This window comes from Notamacropus eugenii, chromosome 3 (genome assembly GCF_028372415.1).
Source record: "Notamacropus eugenii isolate mMacEug1 chromosome 3, mMacEug1.pri_v2, whole genome shotgun sequence".
NCBI lineage: Eukaryota > Metazoa > Chordata > Mammalia > Diprotodontia > Macropodidae > Notamacropus > Notamacropus eugenii.
In genome coordinates, this window is record NC_092874.1 from 424,095,401 (window position 1) to 424,114,636 (window position 19,236).

At 40.9% G+C, this 19,236-nt stretch overlaps 1 protein-coding gene across 2 annotated transcripts in view; it reads left to right on the forward strand.

The window, feature by feature from the left end:
* Positions 1–19,236, forward strand: part of NUP210 (nucleoporin 210) — a 164,980-nt gene that overhangs the window by 120,861 nt on the left and 24,883 nt on the right. Inside the window, exons 22-30 of one of the 2 annotated variants that reach the window (XM_072598255.1) lie at positions 1,119–1,246; positions 1,489–1,624; positions 5,697–5,759; positions 6,208–6,387; positions 8,698–8,772; positions 9,022–9,102; positions 10,205–10,336; positions 11,113–11,271; positions 16,668–16,759. In XM_072598255.1, coding sequence (XP_072454356.1) covers positions 1,119–1,246; positions 1,489–1,624; positions 5,697–5,759; positions 6,208–6,387; positions 8,698–8,772; positions 9,022–9,102; positions 10,205–10,336; positions 11,113–11,271; positions 16,668–16,759 — 1,046 coding nt within the window. The remainder of the gene's footprint in view (positions 1–1,118; positions 1,247–1,488; positions 1,625–5,696; positions 5,760–6,207; positions 6,388–8,697; positions 8,773–9,021; positions 9,103–10,204; positions 10,337–11,112; positions 11,272–16,667; positions 16,760–19,236) is intronic. The other variant, XM_072598256.1, reaches the window with a different exon arrangement.

A 19,236-nucleotide genomic window follows, 5' to 3' on the forward strand; every position in this document is an offset into this window, starting at 1 on the left:
TACTAGCTCCCGTATTCCCACCACCAAGTAAAAGAAAGGAAAAACACAATCCTTCCACCCCCACCCCCCACTTAATAGTATTTTATTTTTTGCAGTTACATGTAAAGATAGTTTTCAGCATTCACTTTTATAGGATTTTGAGTACCAGTTTTTTTTCCTCTCTCCTTCCCTTCCCCTTTCCCAAGATGGCATGCAGTCTGAGATAGGCTATACATGTACAGTCATATTAAGCATATTTCCATATTAGTCATGTTGTGCGAGAAGAATCAGAACAAAAGAGGAAAACCACAAGAAAGGAAAAAAAGAGAAAATAGTATGCTTCCATCTGCATTCAGATTCTGTAGTTCTTTCTCTGAATGTGGATAGTATTTTCCATCATGTGTCTTTTGGAATTGTCTTAGATCATTGTATTGCTGAGAAGAGCTAAATCTATCAAAGTTGGTCATCACACAATGTTGCTGTTACTGCGTACGTTGGTCTCCTGGGAAAATCACAATCCTTCTAACAGTTAAGCTCAGCCAAAGAAAACACATCCACACGTTTACCATATCTAAAAATACATCTCTCCTTCTGTACCTGAAGACTTTCATGCTGCTAGAGATGGGAACACACTTCATCTTCAGTCCTCTTGGGTCTTGACTGGTCATCTCATTGAAGGGTTGTTAAGTCTTTCAAATATTTTTTTACATAATGTCATTACAATAGAAATTGTTCAGATTGTCATTTTAATTAATGAAGCTTTATCGTGTAGCCTAAACTTCCATTCAATAATCTGCATATTTTTTCCCCTACTGGGGTTATGCTTTCTTTTGTAGAGGGAATTCTGGTGAGTACGTTTCCATCTAGTGTGAGTCACTTCGGCAACTAAGAGGCAAACTAACTTGCCCAGGATCAGAGGCCAAAGGGATGTGAACAAACCTAGGTCTTCCTGATTCAAGGGTTGGTTCGAATGTACTATCTATGCTATGTGACTTCTCTATCTTTATCAAATCTATATTAAAAATGACTCCATGTTTACTTTGGTAAGTCTGGGTTTTATCAAGGTGTGCATTTTCTTCACTATGTAGATTGTAATCTCTCTGTGGGAAGCATCAATAATTCGCCATTAAATGTTGCAGGTGGAGATTGGGAAGACTGTCAAAGCATATGTCCGAGTGCTGGATTTCTCCAAGAAGCCTTTTCTGGCCAAATATTTCTCCTTCATGGACTTGAAACTCCGAGCAGCATCCCAGATTGTTATGCTAGAGTGAGTTTTCTTCAAGGGAATTTCCTCATGAGCATTGGAACCATTTTGGCTGTCAGACACCAGTATCATCTCTTGTACTGTCCCCTGATAATGGGATCCAGTCAGATTAAGCAAGATTCAGCTAGGGAGGAGGTGCACCACCTGATGCCTGGAGTAGGTAATGTAGCTGACCCTCTATATCCCCAAGAGGAATTCAAGAATTTTAATGGTCCCTCTTCTTTCCTCTGTCGCCGCTATTTCAGGGCCCTTGATGAAGCATTTGATGATTATACTGCCACATTCCTTGTTCATGGGGCAGCCATTGGGCAGACCAGCCTGACAGCAACCGTGACTGATAAAGTTGGACAAAAAATCAACTCTGCCCCACAGCAGATTGAGGTAAAGAGTAGCACTTGACATGCTGTCACATCAGCAAGGGCTCATTTGGATGGGCTTAACAGAAGAGTCAATTGGATTAAGATTTTTATTATTTTTAAAATATTGAAACTACTTAGAAAATGACACGAACAGATGATCTTCAATTCATCATTTGCATGGTTCTCTGTACATGGTAATGTCCATTTTGTAAAATGTGGGCTTTTAATAGACCCCAAAGGAAGCTGGAGCCAGAAAGCAATAAGACTGATTTAGTAGAAAGAAATTCAATTGAGGGAGCATTAGGTGTGAGGGATGCGCTGCTGCTCAATGTGGGTTTCCATAGTACACTGAGCTCCAGAGAGGGAGGAGTATGTGCAGATAAGTACATTATCATGTTGCCTACGTGCCTCATATCTCAAATGCGCAGGCTCTTAATAAATGATTTTTAAAAAACCCCACAGCATAAGCAGATGCATTAGGTACATCATATGCAAATCTAGCAGTTTTTCAGTTTAAGCAAATTGGACCCAGGAGGAGAAAGAGAGAACAAAACATGCTACCTTCTGACTGGCAGGTGCTGTTGGATCTGCCAAATAGGAAAGGGCAGAGCTGATGAAGCCTGCATGCATGTTGGGAGGAAAGCCTGATTTTGTCCATTTTCTTGAGACCTCTACGGAGCAGATCTAAACTCCTTACAAATGTCTATAGCCCTTCAAGACCATCAGGACTAAGCGCCCCTGATGCAGACGTGATTTCTCAGCTTCCCACACCCAAGAGGAGCCCTTCAGGCTCTCTCATGCATACCCACTCATGTATCAGGCTTAGGCTTTGCCTCACTGTATCCTCCTGACACCAGAGATTCTCTAGACTATGATGACTCTGGGCAAGAAATCACCTCTAAGTGGATACTTTAGAAGGAATATTCAACAGCATTTTCTGGAGATTTCAGTGTCATGTAGAAGCTGACCATGAAACAGTCATAAAATGTTAGCACCCAAAGGACCTATGAAGAGAATCTAGTCCAAAGCCCTCTTTTTCGACATGAAGAAACCACGGTTCCAGGAGGGGACTTTCTTAAGCCAAAGCCAAGGCCAGCCTGTGAGTTAGTTGCAGAAAGGGCCTAGAACCTGTGTCCTGGCTCCCGTGTACTAGCTGTCTCTCCACTGTCTCTTGAGGATGTATGCTGGGCTTTTTTGACAAACCAGAGTTTGATTTGGTTTGCTCCTCCAGATGAAAGCGTTCCTAGTGGAATGAAATGTATTTCTCCTGATAAATAACACACTCATACAAAGTATTCTGTTCTTCCACAAGACAGCTGTCTTCTGTGAGGGGAACAGAGTGCGGGGAGAAGAGATCTCAATTTGGAATCAGAAAATCTGAATTCAGATTCTGAGTTCTGCTGCTTAGCAGTGTGACCTTCCCTGTATTTTAGTTTCCTTTCTAAAAGGAGAAGTTGAAATGGAGGATGAATGGATGAATGGTCTCTTCTAGAGGAAATCTTCAGATTTTTCAGCATCCATTCATTCAACATCACATTTATTAAGCTCCTACTGTGCCTATGTCTGACCTCATCACTCCCCTGCTCGAGAGCTTTTAGGAATTCTCTCTTTCCTCTGTGACAAATTGCAGACTCCTCAGCTTGTTAAGAGGCAGTGTGGTGGGGTGGACAGAGAGCCATTCTGGAAGTCATGAAAACCTGGGTTCAAGTCCTTTCTCTGACACATTCTGACTGTGGGACCCTGGGAAAGTCATTGAACATCCTGGTGTTCCAGGCAGCTCTCTCAGATCAGAGATTGCAGAGAGGACAGGGTGTTACCTTATCTGAGAGTTCCTACTACCAAAGACCTCACAAGTCTAGTCCGTGTCTCTTAGCTTGGCATTTAAAGTCTTTCACAGTCTCACGTCAGCTCACTTTTATAGGCCTCTTTCTCCCCTTCATAGATTCAGTGTTCCAGCCAGTGACCTCCCTGCTTGCTGTCCACAGAAATTAGTCTGACAGCTGCCTGTTTTTTGCATGAACTCTCTCACAGACCTGGAATGTAGTCCCTTCTCAACTCTCACTATTAGAATTCCTGGCTTCCTTTAAGCCTCAGCATAGATGCCACCTCCTTCCAGAACTCTCTCCAGAGCTTCCTAGTTGTCACCATTATTTCTCTACTTAAATAATCACATCTTTGCTTATCTCTTTACAAATTTGTCATATTCCCTCATGTGAAATTCAATTTTCTTAAAGGCAGAGATTTTTTTATTAAATTCTGTCTTTGTATCCAGAGCACCTAGCACCATGCCTTGCCTTTCACATTAGTAGGTGCCTAGTTGAAGCTTGTTAGATTGAATACAAAGAAAGCTAGGAAGCAGAGAGCCAGCAAAGGGCTCATATCGCATAGTTAAACAAGCAAAACTGGCATCCATGAGCTTGATAAAGAAGACTTCTAAGACATTACATCAGTCCAAAACATCTGGAAGAATCTGATGAAAGGGAGAAAATCAATTTAGGTTATAATGAGCCTGGGGAGGCTTTATAGATGAGCAGAGTCTTCAGTAGGGGTCCCAAAGAGTGGACCCGATTTGCATTGGAGAGGATTTGGAGGATGTATTCCAGGGAGATGGGAGAACAAGGGCAAAGTTATTGGAGATGGGAAACAGAATGATACACATTGGGAGTGAGGGATGGGGGTACAGAACTGGGCTGACGATTGCTGTCATAATGAAGCATAGCCTAGTGACAGGCATTACACTTGTCCCAAGTGGCGTAGTCCTGCCAGGGCCTAAGAAGGCTCAATTTGTTTGCCCTGGCTAGATAATGAGAGTGAACAAAAATGAATGTGAAATTAATTTGTCCAGATCAATCCAACTTACATTTTTAAGTACCTACACTGTGCCAAACACTGTGCTTAAACCCAGGGGATATAGAGAAGGGGAAAAAGAGAAACGGTTCCTGACTAGGGTGATACATGTATACAAATAAGTAAATGCAAATCACAGAAAAAATAATACAAAGTAATTTATCAACTATGCATATGTGAAAGATTGTTATTGTTCTCTTTTGAAGCATGAAAGTAATTTGGGACCGTGCAGCTGTCCTGACAGGGTGATTTTGCAAAGATTACCTTCCTTTTGCTTGGGGGTATGTGTGGGGAATTGTTAATTATTCACCCAATCCAGCCATCATTTAGTAAGTGTCTGTTAACATACAAGGCACTTCATTAGGCACTGGGGTTTTTGTTTTTCATTTTGGTCCAGATCTGTGATTTCATCAGTGTGTGAGGAGGCAAGGGGCTGGAGGAAGCTCTGAGAGGGGAAACTCCTTGTCATAATGCAGAGAAGCACCTTTTCTGTGATTTATATCGATTAGCTTAGAAATTAGCTTAAACCCCTGAGAGGGGCTCCCTAGGGTCCCATAGCCAATGTGTCAGAGGCAGGATATGAACCCAGGTCTTCTGGAGTCTGAAGCCAGTCTTCTATGCACTACCTCACACTGCTACTTTTGGGATCCCTCAGGATGCCTGAGCTAAATGAAATCCAGCCCCTGTATTCTACTGCACGGATACAGCATGTAAACAGATTCGTATATCCTTGAGCATTTGAAGAAGAAGGGCACTGCCAGCTGGGGGCATCAAGAAGGACTTTCTGTAGGAGGTGGTGCATGAGTTATGACTTTAAGAAAGCCAGAAATTTTGGAGGGTATATGAGAAGGAGTGTATCACAGGCTTGATTGACAGTCTGTACAAAATCACAGAGGCAGATGATGCTGAAACATCAAGTAGGTCATTTTGGCTTTTGCAACATAGATTGTGTTCAGGGGAATGATATGCTTTAAGTCATAGAATCATAAATTTGGTATTGAAAGGGATGTTAGAAGTCTTCAGGTCCATCACTTTCCTTCTTGGCAGCGAGGCCCAGAGAAATGAAGTTATTCATTTACTACCCTATGGGCCTTACCAAGATCACATAGTGTAGTAAATGACATAACCAAGGCTCCGGATCCATTGCTTTTTCTTCTATAAACTCTGTAGAATGGCTCCTGAAAATTAGTTTTGAAGGGCTTTTTCAGTGGCAGGTCACCTGCTTCCATTTCTGTCTCCATTATCAGGTCTTTCCTCCCTTCAGACTGATACCAAGAAAAGTGACTTTGATCATTGGTGCCATGATGCAGGTAAGAGTCAGTTTTATTTTGTTTGCTTTAAGGTGATCCATACCATAGTAGTAGATGCCCCATGGGACATTGGGGGCAGTGAATACCACTCCCTGACACTTCACATGCCTCTAGTCTTTCTGTGCTGGGTTCTGTTGAAGACTGTAGATTGGATTGTATCCACGCCCCTCTGTGGAGGCCTCTTCTCCCTGTCCCCAGATTCTCCATCTCTCAGATGTGTCCACACTTAACCACCTCTCTGTTCTAACATGTTGTCAGAGTGGAGGCTTAAATTGGATGCAGTCAATGTACTTTTCAGCAAAATAAGTGTCAGCTCTGCGAGGATGAGTTACTGTCTAGAATAAATCTGTCACATCCACAAAATGGAAATTTATACAAGTATTAACTCGAGCAGAGCGAGACTTGAGCACGTGCTGCGGATAATCACTGCTGTTTTCCACAACTCCAGATCACTTCCGAGGGAGGTCCCCAACCTCAATCCAACATCATTTTCTCCATCAGTGATGAGAGGATTGCTTCAGTGAACAGCACTGGTCTGGTCAGGGGCCTCACCGTTGGCAATGGGACAGTATCAGGGCTTGTTCAAGCTGTTGATGCAGAGACTGGCAAGGTTGTCGTAGTGTCTCAGGTAACATATTCCCTCAGTAACTCTTTGTGTATCTAAAGTTTATTGCAAGGATGCTACTTCTTGTCTTTTTTCTCCTCCTTTGGATCATCAGCACTTCATCAGTAGGCTGGGCAGGGGAAGGAAAAAGAGCCAACGTTCAACTGTCTGGTTTACTTATTTTTAATAGTCCTAGTGGAAATTTTGATGGGAAAGTGTATAGATTATCTACACAATTTCAATGATTCATGCTAGACCTGACTACCATTAACATGAATAATTGAGCATTGACTGGAGTTCATGCCTGGTTTTAGGCTACTGGGGGATAAAAAGAATATATTTCATGAACAAATATTTAGTCAGTCAAAAGGCATATGACCCTTGCAAAAGCCAGAATAGCCAAGGGATTCCAAATTACTTTTGTTCTTTAATATACATGCTAAAATGAAGAGTTAATGAGCCCTCAGCCCCAGTATGCAAGGCTTGGAGACTGGAATATCCCAAAACAATCTCCTCTTCCTATTTAGGGAGAACTTAGGAGGCTGTCTATTTTTGCCACTAGGAGAACTAAGATTTTGTATCCATTGAGAAATTTCCCCCAGTTCTTCCCATCACTCTGCCTAGATCAGAATCCTCTTTCCCTTTTTGTGCATCTGGCTACCCCAAGTTATAACCCAGTTTATTTTTTTAGAGAAGTGAGGAGCAGAGGACCTGGTCAGTTGGGGAGGATTCTTAGGAGCTCTTCCTTCCCAAGCAGAAGACTTCTTTAATGCTTAATTACAATGGATTTTCAACTGACCAAAGGTTGAAAGTTTTTGTACTTAGCATTGAGAAGCTAGTCTGAAATGAGGCCACAGAAGTGAAGCTCTTTTCTCTTACTGTCTCCTTCCACCAGTGGAGAAATTTCATTTCACTAAGGAGTGAGATGAGGGATTGATCTCTAGCAGAAGATGGCATCAAGGCGGACAGTTCCAGGTGGCTGCATTTCTCCCCTCTGTTAATTGGTTTTTGTCAGGCAAAATGAAATCATTCCCAGCAGAAAGAGCTCTTCCATGGTATGCATATCTCAGAAAAGATTAATAATAATATTCTACCAATAATATTACATTACATTCATATACCACAATTTATTTAGACATTCCCCAGTTGATAATTATGGAGTTGGTTTAGTTCTTTGCTGTCACAAGAAAGTACCGCTATGAATATATTGGTATATACAGAAGAACTTTCTGTTTTTTATATCCTTGGGGTGCATACTCAGCAGGGTCATCTCTGGATTCAAGGGGATATACATTTTACTCACATTTTCATATAATTTCAAATTCTTTTTTTAAAATAATATTATATTTTTCCCAGTTGCATGTGAAAACAATTTTTGACATTTTTTTAAAATTTGGGTTCCAAATCCTCTCTCTCTTTCCCTCCCCTCCTCCTTCCCTGAGATGGCAAGTACTTTGATACAAGTTATACATATGTATATATAATTGCAAATTCTTTTCCAGAGTGGTTAGACAAATTCTTATCTCCATTATCAGGGAATGAGCATTCTGGTCTCCCTACAAACCCTCCAAAATTGACTTTTTTCATCTTTTATCGTCTTTGATAATATGCCATGTGTGAAAGTGAAATCTCAGAGTTGTTTCTCACTTGTTTTCCTATTAATTTTTTGAAAAACGTCTCATATGGCAGTTTGCAATTTTTCTTTGGAGACTTATTTGTTCATATACTTTGATTACTTATTTTTAGGGAATGACTTGATATTTGTGCATTTGTGGGGGGTTTTTATGTTTTTGATATCAGACCTTTATTAAAGATGTATAATGAGATTTCCCCCAATCTACAGTTTTATATCTTATCCTAGCTGTATTGATTTTGTTTGTGCAAAACCTTTTCTATTTCTTGTAATCAAAATTGTCTATGTTCTCTGTTATCTCTTTTATCTCTTGTTTGGTTAAGAATTCCTCTCCTCCCTCATCCTAGATATCATTGTGAAAAGGTATCCTTCTGTTTTTCTACATTCTTTTTTTATGATATGATCTTTTTATATTTAGATTGCTTATCACTTTGAAATTGATTTGGGAATATGATTTAACATACTGGTACAAGTTGTTTAACTTTTTAAAAAAAGAGATACAACATTTTGAAATTGATTTTTATTTTATGCATGTGATTTTCTTTATTTTGGAAGCCATGATTTTTTTTAAAAAAATCACCTGGCTCATTTGGAACTGTCAGAAATTGCTGAGAAAGGGACCAAGTAAAATCCCTTCCAACTCTAAATCTTTGAACTTATTTACAATGATACTTGGAACAATTCATTTCCCTACTCTATAGATCTGCACCTCCATCAGCGATGGAGTAATGGTGGGAAGGGGAACCTCTCAAGCCTCAGAGCAGATGGAAGAGGAGGTAGGTAGGAAGCTGCAGCTAAGCCCAGCGGGGCAGTCAGGTGCTCCGACCCCAGTCAGCTACCAGTTTGCCATATCACCTGGGTCTTATATCTCAATTTTCTCAACAATATAATCCAGTTGAATGGTTCCTCCTCCTGCCCACCTTTGATGGCAAGTATCACACCCTGATCTGGTCTGTACTCTTCAGCCCCAAGTACTTAGTTGACCAATGAGTCATTCAGTTATTTTCAACCATTTTTTTTTTAAGGATCAAGTAGATGTGGAGGTGGTGTATCTCAAGGCTGTGAGAATCCGAGCTCCCATCACAAGGATGAAGACAGGGACCCAGGTGAGATGAAGGGGTGTGTGTGCTGCTTTTTTTTGTTCCTTCATACTATTAGGCCATTATCTTATTCCATGTGAGTCTGTTAATTTAGGGTCACAGAACCATGGACTATCAGAGATGAAAGGATCCTTAGAGTATCATGTAGATGCAGAGTTCCCAGAGGAGAGCAGTAACGATGACTGGAAAATCTTGGTAACCATCTTATCCAGCTTCAGTAACCCTCCTTTTTCTTTAGTGCACATTGGACTCAGGGCTTGGGGATCCTGACACTCCTTTCTATCCCAGCTGGGTTTTGTAATTAATTTCTCTGGAGAGATATTTAAATGCTTTGGCTTAGAAACAAACAAACCAAAAAACCCTTCCCTTTTTACCTCCTTGGATCCCAGGCTGAAGGTGAGAACAAAAGTAAATGAAGATATAATTAACAAATAACCTGGGTTAAGTTTTGTCTTTCATTCCTTCCCAAAGGATATGCTTATTGGGAATGAGAAACAATATCCAGGGTGAGGCTTTCGTCTTCCTCTGCCTCTTCCCCACAAAACCCTCAGTCCATTTCATCCAATAAGTATTGAGTACTTACAGTTTCCCCACCATGTGTTTGACACTGGAGGGCAGGGAGGGGAAGGCACAGCTGTAAAGGGGTGGGGAAAAGTGAAAAAAGTGAGAAGTCATTGCCCCTGTCCTTAACAAGCTTGCCAGCTAGTGGGAGGAAACATACTAAGACACCAAGTAATTGAAGACAATACAGTTTATGTTCAAAGATTACCTTGTATTAGGTATAGGCATAAGTACTAAAATTCTGATTTCATTGGTGTACGGAACCCCAAATGTGGGAATACCCTCTCCCAGTGCATGTCAGCAAAATAGTCTGAGTGAACAGCTTAGCTCATTGAGATTAAAGGTTAAGTCATTTGTCCAGTAAGAGAGCGTCTGTGTCTCAGAAATGAGACTTGAACACAGAGCTTCCTGGCTTTGAGACTACTTTCCTATCCACTTGGGTCACAATCTGTCCTTTCACATGATTTTGTGTGATACTAAAAATGAGACTGCTGTGAGCACATCTTCTCTTCTGTTATATCTCATCCCATCTCTTGTCCTCTCTTAGATGCCAGTCTACGTCACAGGAATCACCAACAGTCAAAGTCCTTTCTCCTTTGGAAATGCCATTCCAGGGCTAACTTTTCATTGGTCTGTCACCAAGAGAGACATTCTGGACATCAGGGCAAGACATAATGAGGTATTTGCCTATGTCTCACTAGGGTCTCCATATTACAATAAGAGGTCTCCAGCCCCCGCGGCCTTGGCTGAGCTCCCAGTATAGTAATAGAAATGGATAGATAGGAGGCATCCAGTCTGTAAATCAGAGAGGAAAGCAGTAACCTGGACAAGTGGATCAACAGCTGGGATTTCTTTTTTATTTTTTTTTAAGAGAAGATCACTATGTGTCTTTGGGCAAAAAGTCCTTGTTTTCGTATGGCTAAGCTCTCCTACACTGAATGCTGCAACTAATATTAATTTAAGTTTTTAATAGTTCTTTAAGGTTTGCAAAGCCTTTTATTCACAGAAAGTCAGTGAGGTAGCTGGGAGAAACATTATTTTCTATTTTCTAGATGAGGAAAATGAAGCTCAAAGAGATTAGCTGACTTGGGCACATCACACAGTAAAGGAGAGTGAGCCAGGAGTTGAATTCTGGTTTCATGATCCCAAATCTAGCATTATTCTATTATCTTAGTCTACCTGTAGAGGTGTCCCCTGATACAAGGGGCACCATATAGTATAGAATAGTTTTCTTGTTTTGTGTTTGTTTTGTTAGTGACTACTATTTCTCATTACTTTTCCTTAATGAATTTATGAGTTATTTTGACCAGAAAGGAAGCAGAGAGGCAGAAAGAAAAGGCTAGACCAACTCTTTGGCCCTGGGGCCCAGGCTGCACCTGGAAAGGGTTTGGGGTTGGTGTTTGAAGCTACCCTGCCCTTCTGGGGAGAAGCCATGAAAGAATGTTGATTTGGCAGGCTTCTCTTCGGCTCCCGTCCAAGTATAACTTCGCTATGAGTGTTTATGGCCGAGTGAAAGGACGAACCGGTTTAAAGGTTGTGGTCAAGGCCCTGGATCCGTCAGCAGGACAGTTCTATGGTTTGGCAAGGGAGCTTTCCGATGAAATCCAGATCCAGGTAAATATGAAAGGTGAATGCCAACCAAGCACAAGAAATCCATTTCGGTGTGTCTGTGAAGCTGGGGGAGGGAATGTGATCGGTGCCTTCAAGTAGGGGAAGGGCTGTCATGGGAAAGAGGGAGCAGGGGAGGAGACGGGCATCGATATGTACACATCCAGAATAGGACCAAAGAGGGAAGTTGGCTAAAGGCAAGGAAAAACTGCTTAACAATGAAGGCATGCAGGCAGTCATACAGTGAGCTGTGAATCCCCCTTCACTATCCATTGGGATAACCATTTGCGGAGTATGTCAGAGAGGGGATTCTGCCCCAGGTTGGGACTGGATGTACCCCCACCCCTACTTTGGGAATGGAATTATGGCCCACTCCACAATTTTCCTACCTGTAGGAATTATAACCTAGGGATTCTGGTTTAATTCCTTCAGTAAGCCAGCTACCAACAAGAAGGGTGGGGCTATGGGTATTTCCTTCTTCTTTGCTTGTGTGTTTTCCTTCCTTGACTGTCTGGGACCTTTGAGAAACCACAGACAGCTTGATATCATAGGCCAGTTCATTCCTTGGCCTGTGGTTCCCATTCAATCTTAAATGAATAAGTCACGGCGGTAGATAGATGCCAGTACGCTCACAGCAGACAGCATAATTGTGTCTTTTGAGTAGCAGGGAGATCTGAGTTCCAGTTGTAAAGTGCTGTACAAATTACAGCTACACAAATCATCATCATCATCGGTGCTGACGTTTATGCAGTCTTTGAAGTTTATAGACATGATCTGATTGGATCCTGAGGAGCAGGAGCCACAGGTATCATTACTGCAGTTTTGCAGCTCAGGAAACTAAGGCTCAGAGAGAACATGGCTGAACTCAGCAGCTTTCCATCAAACTCAGATTCCTTGGAGCTGTGCTGTGTGCACGTCCTGTGGGCACATGGAGAGAGCAACAAGTTGTGGGGATAAAGGCCACGAAAATGGATATCGAGAGTATGAGATCCTTTATTGTCCTATTTGCTTCCTGACTGTCAGCTCTTGTAGAGGGTTTGCTTAAGGCAGAGAGGTGGCTTAGTGGATAGAGCACTAGTCTGGAGGCAGAATGACCTTGAGTTCAAATATAGTCTCAGATACTTAATAGCTGTGTGACCCTGGGCAAGTCACTTAACACTGTTTGCCTCAGTTTCTTTGTCTGTAAAATGAACTGGAGAAGGAAATGGCAAACCTCTCCAGTATCTTTGCCAATCTCCACTGCAACTAGTGCCTGAAGAGCAGCTGGTGCCTTCCTTAGACCTTAGCCACAGCTAAGGCTTTTGGATTGATTATATAAAGAGTAGTTTCAGGAGGGAGAGAGTGCTAATAACTGGGGGAGGTAGGAAAAGCCTCATGTAGAAGGTGAGAGTAAAACTGGTCTTTGGAGGAAACCAAGGCAGGAAGGGGGAGTGAGCCTTCTAACCTCTTGTACAAAGGAACAGAGCCAGTCTTTGGAGCCCAGCCCAACTGGATTTCACTGTTTCTTGGAAAGTGTGTCAGTATCCCCTTATGTCATAGTACTTCACTGTTACGTACTGAATTTCTAGTTAGACATTGCCTGTAATTTGCTCCTTCCTTGGTATTTCTTGCCTTTGTCTCCTTCCATGGCCATTTTAGAATGATTTCCTGGCAATAGACCAAGCTTGTGAATTCTTACTACTCTACCCTGCCCACAAGCAGGCAGCCACACCCAGCTGGACCTGGTCAGGAAGCTGAGGGTGCTTTCTGTGCTTCTCTGAGGTACCCAAATAAACATGGATGTTTCTGAAGATGGCAGTGATGGTGATGATCAAAATGAACAGGAAAATAAAAAACACTGCTCCTAAGTGTCATCTCTTAGTCAGTCAACTTGGGCTTCTGAGGCTAATGGGCAGTTTCTTTCCTGTCCTTTTCAGCCTTGACATTTTACCAGATCTCCTGGCACTGGGCTGTTAATAGGCATTGCTTGGGCTCCCCAAGACAGGCTCCTTTTCACTTAGTAGGTGAGGTCAGTGGAGTAGAGAAATGGAAACAGCTCATTTTGAGGTCTTCAGATCACAGACTCACTGAAGCAGAGAAGGAAGCAAGTTTCAGAAAGCATGGTAACTGGAGTGGCCCTACCCCAGAGATAACACTGGTTTCTGTTTCGAGTGAAGATTTCTGGGGAGGGATTCCTTTTTATCTCCCACACACTAAGAAAGATTTTTACTAGACATGGATGCTAGGTCCTCCATTCCTTGAGAGTGGAGGTATTGTAGAAATAGATATATAAATAACAGTAAAAAGAAGAGGGAACTCATTGAGTCTTGCTTTAGGGATTTAAAAATAGGAACTGAAAATGAACCTCTGGCCCATGTACCTAGGACCTGAAAAATCTGGCTGAGTTTATTGCCAATCAACAGTGTCCCTTGTGCTTCATGAAATACACTTCATCCAGAGTAGAACTTCACTCTGGACTGTGGAGTTAGACATCCCAGATTTGAGATCTGGTTCTTCCACTTAAGTCAATTAATGAGCAGGCATTTATTAAGCACTTACTGTCTGCCTGTAATGGCCTTAGACATGAGAATACAAAGACAAGTAAAATGGTCCGTGACTTCAAAGGGCTTATATTCTATCAGATGTTACTTGTTTGAGCTTAGATAATGCGTTTACTTTCTCTGGACCTTGGTCTCCTCAAAGGAGGATAATGTCATCTCTCCTTTCTATTTACAAGGATATTATGCAGCTCAGAGGAGGTGCATATACATATACATATACACACATATTCACATATATATATACATATATACACACATTATAGAATAACTATATATAACTATACTATAAATAGTAAATAAAATATTTTTAAAATATTTTTAATTTATTTATAAATAAATATTAAATATTTCTAAAATATTTTTATTTATAAATAAATATTGAATATTTTATTATTTTGATTTTTTTAGCTTTTAAAATAATAAAATAAATTAAATATAAAATAACTATATATGAAACTACATATAAAATTGATTTGTAAGCTACGAAGTGCTATATAATAGTAAAAAAAAAATCTCCACATTTATCCTATCAAATTATCCCAGAAAGTCCCTGCCCATGCCCCACACCCCTTAGAGTACCTCTGTTACGTATCTACACAGGTTGCGTCAGCTTGGGTCCTAATGGTAATAGCAGTGATGCAGCAACAATAATAAATAGCTTATATTTATTAGAGTTTTACAGTTTGTAAATTGCATTCATGTTTATTACCTTATTGATTAGTAAAGGTGGCTAGGTAGTTTAGTAGCTAGAGTGCCAGCCCTGGAATCATGAGGATCTGAGTTCAAATGTGGACTCAGACACTTACTGTGTGACCCTAGGCAAGTCACTTAACCCCTATTTGCCTCAGTTTCCTCATGTGTAAAATGATCTGGAAAAGGAAATGGCAAACCACTCCAGTATCTTTGCCAAGAAAACGTGAGTCATGAAGAGTTATGTATGACTAATCTACAAAACAAAAAGGAAACCAAAGCTAAAAGAGATGAAGGCTGCCTGTGGTCAGTTTGTAAGTTTCTGAACTGAGACTGGAACCCAGACCTCCAGGCTTTGGGTCTAGAACTCTTCCTGTATTTATATCTAGGAGCATGTTGGTAAATGTTTAGCAACTCTTCTCTTCAGGGAAAAACGTTCACATGACTTACCATTAATTTTAGTCTGCATTGTTAACATTTCTCTGTCACTCTCTTAAAACAATAAATCAATCCCTGATTTGTAGCATTTGCTGTTTTAACAATCAGCTCTCAGGAACCAGCTCCCCACACACCTCTGTCTTTATCCCACTGACTACCAAAATTCTGTTCCTCCTGGTTTGTCTTCAAAGACCCAAAGTCTGTACTAGGGTAGAGAGAATGGGACCCTGAGCATAATCTCTAAAAGCAGATGCCTTTGCTTGTTCTGAGATGTCTTTGTGGTCTATTGGGAGAAGGATGTGTTGATGAAGATCTTCAGGAAGGGTGGTACCTTGGAAGAAGTAAGACAAAAACAGCTGTGGGCAGAGAGTATATGAGGGAGACAGAAAATCCTATATTCCCCCTCCCTCCATACCCTGGATGCTAATAATGATCATTGACATTTTTAGAGTTTTTACAACTAGAAAGGCTTTTTACACGTATTACCTTATTTGATCTTTATAACAGACCTGTTCATCCAAGTGGCAAGTCTCTTTTTATAGATGAGAAAGCTGAGGCTCAGAGAGTCTATGACTTGTCTGAAGTGACACAGATCATAGGTGGTGGTGCTAGAACTCAAGTTATAGGATCAGAGATCTAGAATCAAAAGGAACATTTGAGGTTATGTAGTTTCATGCATGAAGAAGCTAAGGTCCAGAAATGCTAAGTAACTTGTCCAAAGTCATATAGGTAGTAATTGGGAGAGCCAGCATTTGAAATGTCTAGTCCCAGATCTAACAAGCACTGTCTCAACTATACCGCATCTCCTGACTGGCTTCTGATGGTAGTCTCTCCACCATAGTTGTATTGGGCTATATTGGCCCAGTGGCACCCCTTTGTGATGAAGATGAGGAAGCCAACCCAGAGAACCTGGGTCTCTAGGTCTTAACAGTACTGACCACAGACAGACCAGACAGTCTAAGTTAGAATATAGCCAGGTGAGGATATTGACATGTAAGGAAAAGCATCAGGTCTGTGTTTTAAGATTTACTGTCTGCTTGATTGAATCCATCTTATGGTGGCTTGACTTGACACTTCCCTGGATCTTTGTAGATGTTGTCAGGATGTGTCAAGATAGGGAGGGGATGAGATAAGGCAATGAAGTGATGAAACAGGAAATCAGAGTCTGAGCAACTGCTGGTGAGGATCAGGATGTTAACATGGGAATGAGAGAGAGAGAGAGAGAGAGAGAGAGAGAGAGAGAGAGAGAGAGAGAGAGAGAGAGAGGTGTCTTGGTGTAGGTAGTGAAATATTTGGAATGGCGCTGGAGTCCTCATTCTGCCAGAACTTTCTTTAGCCTCCCATTTGCATTTTTAAGTGAAACTATAGGATTTTGGGTAGGGAATACCAAATGGGCTTTCTCAGCAGATTTGTCCTTGCTTAGAGGGGTAAGTGTCCCACCTTCAGTTTAATAGAAGAACAGATGGAAAGGGCCTATCCAGTTGTTGTCAGCATGTCTTCTGCCTGTCTGAAAGTTTAGTTTACTGTTACAGAGAAGTTCAATAATGACTCCATTGTAAGTAGCTTAAAACAATTGCTGTAGCCTTCTGTTCTCTCACTTTTCTTGGCTGCCACCCCATGAGAGAATCTAAACAGATGTGTGTGACTCAGATGATACTGGAGGTAATAAAATTCTTTCTCCCTCCCTCCCTCCCTCCCTCCCTCCCTCCCTCCCTCTCTCTCTCTCCTTTACAGGTATTTGAAAAACTTCTGCTGCTTAATCCTGAAATAGAAGCTGAACAAATATTAATGTCACCGAACTCATTTATAAAGCTTCAGACAAACAGGTACATGGCTCAAATGGAGTTCTTCCCAGGGCCACAAAGGTTGCATGTGTGTGTGTGTGTACATGTGCATATGTGCCTGTGTGTGGGTATCTGCTTATGTGTGTGTGTGTGTGTGTGTGTGTGTGTGTGTGTGTGTGTGTGTGTGTTTTCAGGCTCCAGGTTTCTCAAAAAAGTGGAAACACTTGAAATACTTTGTATGGTTTTCTGTGATGTTTCATTAAAAATTCACACAACCAGTCTCATTTCTTCTTCCTTTCCTACTTCTTTACAATTCATTCCATCTTTTCTCCTCAGGCTACAGAATAGCTCACCTTTTTGTAGAACTTTGGAGTCACAAACACTTTACATAGAATGCCTTGTGTGATCTTTATTAATAATCCTTTGAGGCAAATAGGACATGTATGATTAGCACCATTTTAATGATGAGAAAACGTCCTAAAGAATTTTTTCCAAGGTCACACAGCTAGTAAGATGAAAAGGGGGCTCAAGCCTGGGTCTAATACCCTCTCTTTCAGAGTTTTTTGCAATATATGGCACTGCCTCTTCAAACAGATAGACGTTAGAGGCGCCTAGTCAAATTTCTGTACATGAAAGGGAAAAAATTGCTATGCTGTGTTGCAATATTCCAGCTTCTGAGTTTTTAAAGTAACTGATCTCATGCTTACTGACATCCATTTTATGTATTTGTTAAGGGAATACCTACTCACTTTCATATAATACTTTACAAAGTACTTTGCTTACAACAATTCTATGCACTGGGTGGGCCGGGGAGAAGGACTGCAGCTGAAATTTGATATTCAGAATTCCCAGGTTAGAAAATTCCCTCTAGTTCTATAAGTTGGCACTTTTCTCTGCAATTTATAATCTTTGAGAGTTACCCAAGCAAACCCTGAGGCTAACTGCTTTGTGCAGGGTCATGTGAGATAGTAGATGTCAAGCTGGTTCTCTATCCACAACGTCCTTCTGCTTCTCATGGAATAGATATGTGGTGAAGTTATTATTATTCCCATTTTGTGGATGGATAAGCTGGGGCAGGGGAAAACCTGCCTATTGGTGAATTTTTAAAAAGTTTTACTGATGTCCTTTGTGTTTACATCCCAGTCATTTCTGGATTTGCACCCCTACCCTCTGGCATTGAACTCCCCAAATTAAGCAAAATAACCCAAAAAGAACGTATCCAACAGAGTATGCAATATCCTGCACCCCTGCTTTGAAGAGGAGGAAAATGTTTCATTTTCTTTTCTCTGTGACCAAGATTGATTCTTACAGTTATGCAGAGTTAGACTTCTTTTTAGTGTTGTTTGCATTTGCATTAGTATGATCATTGAATATATTGTTCTCAGAGTTCTGTTTCCTTCACATTGCGTGAATTCATCTAAGTCTTTCTATGATCCTCATCATTTTAAAGTTTGATAATATTCCCCTGCATCGATATATTACAGTTTGTTCATCTTGTCCCTAACTATTTGGCACCTGCTGTGTTTCAGATAAGGCTGTTTAGAGGAATCTTAAGAATTGATGCCTATGGGCTCGCTTACCTTGAAAAGTATACAATATTTTTGAAACTCAATAACTGTCAGTCATTTCATTCTGCAAATGAGCATCAGGCTGGCTCCTTCAGACAGGAAGAGCATAGGAAATAAACTTCAAAGGAACAGGGAGTTTTGAAATAATAACAGCAGAGTTAGTATTTATAAAACACTTTAAAGTTCCCAAAGTGCTTTACAAATATTATCTCACTTGATCCTCAGCAACAACCCTGGGAGATAGGTGCTATTATTATTCCTATTTTATAGCTAAGAAAATTGAATCAGAAAGAGATGAAGAGACTTGCCCAGGACAATTGACTGAGGCTGATTTTGAACTGAGATCTTCCTAAGTCTAGGTCTAGTACTCTGTCCACTGTGCTGCTGTCTGACTGCTTCTAGGCACTAGTGATTAGAGAAAGAATGCTTCTATCTAGAGAAATCGTAAAGGAAGTAGAAGGTCATGAAGAGACTTCAAGTGCAAGGATGGTGCCTGCCTCATGTGAGGAAGTAGAAAGAACTCTGGATTTTGAGTCAGAGGACCTGGGTTCCAATTCTGCCTCTTTCACTCTTTGTGTCATCTTAGACAAGTGACTTTGCCTCTCTGGGCCTCAGTTTCCTAATCTGCAAAATGAGAGATTTGGACTAGAAGACTTTTGAGTGATCTTTCCAGCTGTAAAATTTTATTTCTGGTGTCTGCACAGCCCCTAGTGAGGCTCAGTAATTACCCTAACAAGGATAAGAATCCTGACTCACTAGACCAGTAATACTGGATGGGTCAGAGTCTAGTGAAATGGTCCAAGGAAGATGAGCAAGATTTTAGTGAAGAAATGTAAGCAGAGTTTGGCAAAACTTGTAAAAACCAGTTAAGCCAGTGTGTGATTAGACATTTTAGTTAAATTCAGTAAATGCATTCTTTTCTGTTTTTTTTACCTATCCCTTTCTTACCCC